At 32.8% G+C, this 7,351-nt stretch overlaps 2 protein-coding genes across 2 annotated transcripts; both read right to left on the minus strand.

Annotated features, from left to right (window-relative positions):
* Positions 1–611: 611 nt before the first annotated feature.
* Positions 612–1,382, minus strand: TRIADDRAFT_34424 (uncharacterized protein; the record flags this gene model as incomplete). The annotated part of the gene is made up of 1 exon (XM_002118543.1): positions 612–1,382. The coding sequence occupies one exon, from the start codon at positions 1,380–1,382 to the stop codon at positions 612–614; it is 771 nt and encodes a 256-aa protein (XP_002118579.1).
* Positions 1,383–4,241: 2,859 nt separating this feature from the next.
* TRIADDRAFT_6919 (uncharacterized protein) lies at positions 4,242–5,009 on the minus strand (the record flags this gene model as incomplete). The annotated part of the gene is made up of 1 exon (XM_002118544.1): positions 4,242–5,009. A coding segment is annotated over one exon (768 nt), but the record flags the coding sequence as incomplete, so codon positions are not given.
* Positions 5,010–7,351: the final 2,342 nt, after the last annotated feature.

Genomic DNA, 7,351 nt, shown 5'->3' on the forward strand with positions numbered 1-7,351 from the left:
CATTAGCTTTCCAGAGAAAAGTTACCCCGGCTAAACATCCTTAGAATTATGTCTATTGCTTAACCTTGATTTGTATCGTGGACAAACAAACAAACAAGCAGATTTCATTTTTATTTATGCAAGGAAGGATATTTCACTTTTTAGGCGATAAACAAATTTGGAGGCCTTTAAAATCATGATATCCTATTTTAAGATTTATTCTAAGATAAAAAATTTGCTCGAATCTGATAATTTATTGATTTTGAACATCAGGTGATCCAATTTTATCGTGAGACACTAAGTCATTTATGTTGAGTTCCATAGCATAAAAATATTTTATGTCCTGATGGGTACCGCAAGAAAAATATTCAATCTTAGCAAACTAAATTAATACATTGTCTAGCATGATGAAGAGAGTAGCGTATCGAGAACATATTTACTAAGTTTAGCAGAAGAACACAAACAGTACTTTTATGTAAGATGTTAAATAACTACATCAAATGATGCAAAACTGGCAGATAGAGGATAAATCTATATAAGACAGAAGTTTGTTTTCTAGTGATGATATGTGCCCTTAGTCTTTGATGATGGCATATAATTATAATTGTCGACAGTGTACGAGTCATGTTAAATTAAATAGTTTCCCAACGGATAACAGTATCTTGGAGTAAATAAGCTTGAAGAAATTTGACAAATTTATCGGGAAATTGGTGATGTATGAAGTGGCGACCACCGGGGATGATATACAATTGTGATCTTGGAATATTCTCTCGCTGATAGTGAGCATGAATAACAGGTGTGATAGGGTCATTTTCACCGTGTAGAATAAGTGTTGGACTTTGAATCTTGCTTAATTCTGATTGACACAAGCCTTGAGCATTACGAAGTAATATTGAATGCGTGTTTAAATAGCTAGTGAAACATTGTTGCACTGTTACTATGTCACCATAAACTTTAACATAGTCTTTTAAAACCTTTGGATCAAAGTCTGATTCGACGTTCTTAAGTTGATTTAGAATAGCAAGTTCTTTCTCAGTATTATAAGAGCGCGTTGCTAGTAAAATTAGTTTTTGAACCCTTGTCGGATACTTGGCAGCTAAAATCATAGCCGATACGCCACCGTCACAAAATCCGAGAACTGAATACTTTTCAAAACCTAAAGATTCCATGATAGCCGCGCAATCGTCAGCATCTTTGTAATAAAAATCCAATGGATATTCACGAGTTTGGGGAGGTTTAGATCGACCGAGGCCTCGAAGATGAAATGTCACTATTCGTAAATGATCGGGAACATTTTGTATCAAATAAGAAAATTCAATATCGCTAGCGCCGATATTACCTGGTATAATAACCAAAGTCTCTTCACCGTTACCCGATAATGAATAGTAGATATTTGTTTCCATGTTAGAAGTTTTCACACTGATGATATTGCTTAACATTTTGGAAATATGAATGATAATAAAAAATGATTTATTCCATCTGAAGCAGATGGTGTATTTATCGATTTTGATGTTATATATCACTTTCTTCTTAATTTAATTTTAAGGTCGTACAGTACTAGAAAAGAAGTAGCGTACGGTAGCAATACGTTTAGAGTATAGGCAGTAGCTGAAGAAATATTTCGGTTAACTGGTACGGTATACTGTAAGATTAAATAATCAAATTCAATGAGTGCAATAAGCGATATTGCGTTAAAAGTTATTAGATTATTTTACATTCAGCAGAGCTATAATTATAATTAGTGAATATTATACAATAATGTCAGCAATACTACCATAAAAAATTGTATTACATTATCTTGTGTCAATCATAGCTGTTCTTATTGTATTACATTATATAGCTCAACTCTATATGTAGGATTAAAAAGGATTATAACACAATTCAACAGCATGATATTGTATTATCCTTAACTACAGGTTACATATTACAGTATTTCATGAAAAACATTGGTAGTAGAGACGGACAATGTCCATTAATCTTATCGGAGCAAAATACAGGATGAATTTTTATATTTTCGTTCCGTGGTAAACCTACTGGGAAAGTTGTCCACAACGGGAATCTTGTTTACGTTCTTATCTTGGATAAAATCTAAGGAGCTTAGTGGTGGCCTTAACATTTTTGAAAGTCTCTGGCTGGCTAATACGAGCAATACTACTATACTTTAAAGCTGCACTAACTTATGCTACCATACATTCTGTTCTGTATTCATTAGGTAAATGATAGCATACTATAAAGTCTCTTTATTCACTAGTCAAATCCTATTATTAGTCACGTATCGACAAATCGTTACGGATCCGTAAGAAATAGTAGAACAATAATTTAATTAGAACAAGAATCTAATTTAAAGTATTTTCATGAGCTCAAATGAAATGAAGTTCACTGTGATCTCGTCTCCGCAGTTCTTAAATACATTTCGTTTAATTTATTTATGGCAACTTATTGCCTACAATCAGAATTGAGTTATCGAATAGAAATATTTTCCACAAATAGCCTATCACAATGTTTTATAGTACGAGTCAATCAGCTTAAAATATCATCATTCTTTTATTAATTAATGTCCAACACCATAAGGTACTAGACATCTTCACAGTGATATTATCTCAAGCCACATAAATCTAAAGCTAAAAGTTATGGAGCTATTCAATAATGTACAGTATACTGCAGTACTAACTACAAAGTATTATAACTGTAGTTGCTATGTGAGTAAAGTCAGCCTTGAACAGGAGCTAATCCTCGTTAGATGCTAGCAATCGAAGGCCAGTCAATATGGCTAGATGTTGATGTTTTCGATCATAAGTGATACCAGAAGTTAAAATCATTTTTAGAGTTACTATTGCTTTAAATCGATCTCTATACCATACTACGATAAATAAAAGTAATTTCTATGTTATTACTGTAATACCACTCTGCCGGTATTATTTTTCTAGAGCCAATCTAGGGTACAAGTCCGTAATCTCAAGATTACTACAATTTTTAAGTAGAAAAGTGTATTTAAACTTTAATTTATTAATAACAATTATATTATCAATCAAGCATGCAAATTCTGCAAATTGTATTGCTAGTTCAGGATGATTGATAAGCCAAACTATTTCTACTCGGTAACCATTGTGCAGTGCACGATTAGTTCAGAATGCAACGTATTACAAACATGAGAATAGCCAAAGTATTCATTATATAGCGTGCCCTTCGCGTAACAATATTATTTTTTTAGTGATAAGGAACTGTTTGATAATAATTTTCGGAAATTTAGGAATTTAAATCCAAAAACCAGCGTGTATAGTAGACTATAAATTATGTTTTATGACATATTTCTATGAAATATGAAGCAAAAAGCAGATCATGAAATAGTTTTATAATTAATTTATACTATTTTGGGATAATGAAAGAAACTGTTAAGTGAGTTTCTTGAATGGAAAGGCTTCACAGTTTAATATGGTAGCTTCCTTGATGAGTTCATACTTTTGGGCACAGAAGTATCCGTGGTTTTTAATCTATTTCGTTTATGTTGTATGCCGATTACATTGATCAGTTAGTAACACTAGAATATAGTATAACAGACATAAAATTAAAATTAAATTATTACTGAGTAACAGTTTTACCAACATGTTACGAGTACAGTAAATGACAAGATTATAAATATTCATTTATGCTTACACAAACAAAAACATTTTTACACAAATTTTAGACCCTTTGCTACAGATTGATGATTAGTAATTTATTTGATATATTGCATTTTTGAGGTGATAAATCTGGAGACCTTTATAATGATAACATCCTATTTTAAGATTTTAAGATTTATTCCAGGATAAAAATTGTTCGAATCTGATGCTTTATTGATATTTACATTAGACGATAAAATTTTATAGTAAAAAATTAAGTCATTTATATTAAGTTCCATAGATATTGAAAAATATTCTATAGCCAATTTGTAAATGTTAGTAATCCTGATGAATACCGTAAGAGAAAAACTTTAAATCTTAGCTAATTAAATTAAAAAATAGTTTAGCAAAATGAAGAGAGTAGCATATCAAGAACATATTAACTGTTCATAATAAAAAAACACATATAGTAATTGTATCCGAGATGCTAAATAGCTACACCGGATGATGCAAAAGCGGCAAATTGAGGGTAAGTATAATAACAGGCAGAAGTTTATTTGTCAGTGGTGATATACGTCCTTAATCGTTAATGATGGCATATAGTTGCCGACAGTGTACAAGTAATGTTTATATAGTTTCCCAATGGATAACAGTATCTTGGAGTAAATAGGCTTGAAGAAATTTAACAAATTTATCGGGAAATTGATGATGTATGAAGTGGCGACCATCAGGGATGACATACAATTGTGATCTTGGAATATTCTCTCGTAGATAGTGAGCTTGAGTAACAGATATGCTACCGTCATTTTCACCATGTAGAATAAGTGTTGGACTTTGAATCTTGCTTAATTCTGATTGACACAAGCCTTGAGCATTACGAAGTAATGCTGAAAGCGTATTTAAATAGTTAGAGTAACATTGTTGAACCGTTGCCCTATCGCCATAAACTTTGAGATAATCTTTTAAAATTTTTGGATTACAATCGGCGTCGATGTTCTTAAATTGATTTAGCACATCGAATTCTTTCTCGGTACTATAGGCACGCGTTGATAGTAAAATTAGTTTTTGAACCCTTGTCGGATACTTGGCAGCTAAAATCATAGCGGATACGCCACCGTCACAAAATCCGAGAACTGAATACTTTTCAAAACTTAAAGATTCCATGATAGCCGCGCAATCGTCAGCATCTTTGTAATAAAAATCCAATGGATATTCACGAGTTTGGGGAGGTTTAGATCGACCAAGGCCTCGAAGATGAAATGTCACTATTCGTAAATGATCGGGAACATTTTGTATCAAATAAGAAAATTCAATATCGCTAGCGCCGATATTACCTGGTATAATAACCAAAGTCTCTTCACCGTTACCCGATAATGAATAGTAGATATTTGTTTCCATATTAGAAGTTTTCACACTGATGATATTGCTTGACATTTTAAAAGTATCTTTAGAAATATCGTTTTACTTTATGTCTAGTAGGAGTTTCTGACGATACTATAAAAACGCTGGTGCCTGAAGACCACTTTTTAGTGAATAGTCGCTTAGTTAGTTAACTAGTTCGTCAATTGCTATTGAATTGTCAAGACTTTAACCTTGGTTGACTAGATTTCTTGAGTAATAAATAGTAGTAATTCTCTGACTACTTCGTCTACACTATCAGTGACGCTGTAACTAGACTATAATATTCGGTCGTTGGAATTGAACTATTTGATGATATAGCTAATCACGTCTCTTTAAGTCGGTAATAAGAGGCGTTCTTCGTAAGCGCTGGCGTGCGTAGACTTACTTTGCCACTAGTGGTGTGTGACAATCGTATATGTCGATTTCGATTCAATATCACTTTCTTCTTAATCTTTAATTTGGATATCGTACAGTACTGGAGAAGAAGCACCGTGCGGTAGTAATATGTCCAAAGTATAGGTAGTCGCTAAAGAAATATTTCGGATAACTGGTATACTGTAAGATTAAATAATCCAATTCAATGAGTGTAATAAGCAATGTCGCGCTAAAAGTTATTGCATTTATTTACGTTCAGCAGAGTTATAATTAGTGAATACTATATAATAATATTAGCGAGATGACAGTAATAATTTTATTAGGTTATCTTGTGTCAATCATATATGTTCCTATTGTATTCTATAGCTTAAATCATTATCATTAGAAAGGATTCTTTAGGAACTAAAAGTTATTAAATTAATTTACGTTTAACAGAGCTATAATAAGTGAATATTATACAATAATATTAGCGAGATGACAGTAATAATTGTATTAGGTTATCTTGTGTCAATCATATTTGTTCTTATTGCATTATATAGCTTAAATCATTATCATTAGAAAGGATTCTAACATAATTCAACAGCACGATATCATATTACTCTTAACTCCTAAGGGTCTCTATGTTACAGTATTTCATCAACAACAATTGAAGTCGAGAGGGACAATGTCTCATTAATCTCATTGGAGCAAAATACGGCATCGATTTTTATATTTTTGCCCTGTGCTAAACCTACCCGGTGGACTGTCCACAACAGAAATCTTCTTTACGCTCTCATCTTGGATCAAGCCTAAGGAATAAAGTTGTGACATTAATTTTTTAAAAGTCCCTGACTGGCTAATACGGGCAACACTACTTTAAAGCTGCTCTAAAGTATGCCACTATACAGTAAATGAGGGCTCTGTATTCATCGGGTCAATGATAACATACTGTAAAGTCTATTTATTCAATTGATCTCATCAAATTAAACCAACTTAAGCGTACAGTGGCCTTGAGCCCCGTGATATCCTAATTAGCATACAAACAACCAAGGTTTGAAGATAGACCAGGTATCGAGTACTGACTGTGCTAGAGAAATCGATGATTACACTATCATTGCAACTATTCTCTGCGTATCATCATAAATTATCAACATAAGCCAACATCGAGACTACTGTATGAGTTCATCTTTAATAAAATAAAATTACTTGCATTTATTGCCTGCCTAAAGACTCAGTAACGCTTAACGAGAAGATGCCTTTTCAGTTTGAGAGTGTTTTAGTAACAGGAAGTAGCCGTGGGATCGGTTTCGAAATGGTTCGCCAACTAGCTAATTTATCATGCCCACCCAAGTATATTTTTGCTTCTTGTAGATCTCCTGATGGCGAAGCAGCAAAGGTGCAAATTAAAACGATGTATTGATTGAACTTGATCGAGCTAAGTTGATACACTTGCAGACTGTCTCATCAAAAATGATTCTAGATCAGCCAGGTTTATGGCTAAATTAGATATTAAAACGCAACTACAATAGCGATGCTAAACGACGATAAAAGTGTGTATTATTCTAATATTGTTATACTGTAGCAGTTTATTAAACGACAAACAGCATAATACTGTATACTACTGATTTTATTTTTTACTTTTCACCGATTCATGTCCATTTTATCATGATGAATCATGACCGTACTGATGTGACTTCATTCGATATCCATAGCGATAGGTCGATTTTATACTATCCTGTTTTAACTGTTCTGTGTATTGATGATGAACACTCGGAATGTCAATGATAGGAGCTACGGGACTTTGCATCAGAACATAGCAACGTCATAATTATTCAATTAGGTAAATTTCAAGTAAATCGAGAACATATAAAATAGCGTTAGTCTAGTGTAGTCTCTTAGTTGCTAATATTTAGACACCGTACTAGGTATACACGTTGTATGCTTAGACAGTAATTGTCTTCATCCATTTTACCTCTTTCGATCTAGCAAGTGACTACATTGAAGGACTAATAAGTACT

This window comes from Trichoplax adhaerens, genomic scaffold (genome assembly GCF_000150275.1).
Source record: "Trichoplax adhaerens TRIADscaffold_187 genomic scaffold, whole genome shotgun sequence".
Taxonomy (NCBI): Eukaryota; Metazoa; Placozoa; class Uniplacotomia; order Trichoplacea; family Trichoplacidae; genus Trichoplax; species Trichoplax adhaerens.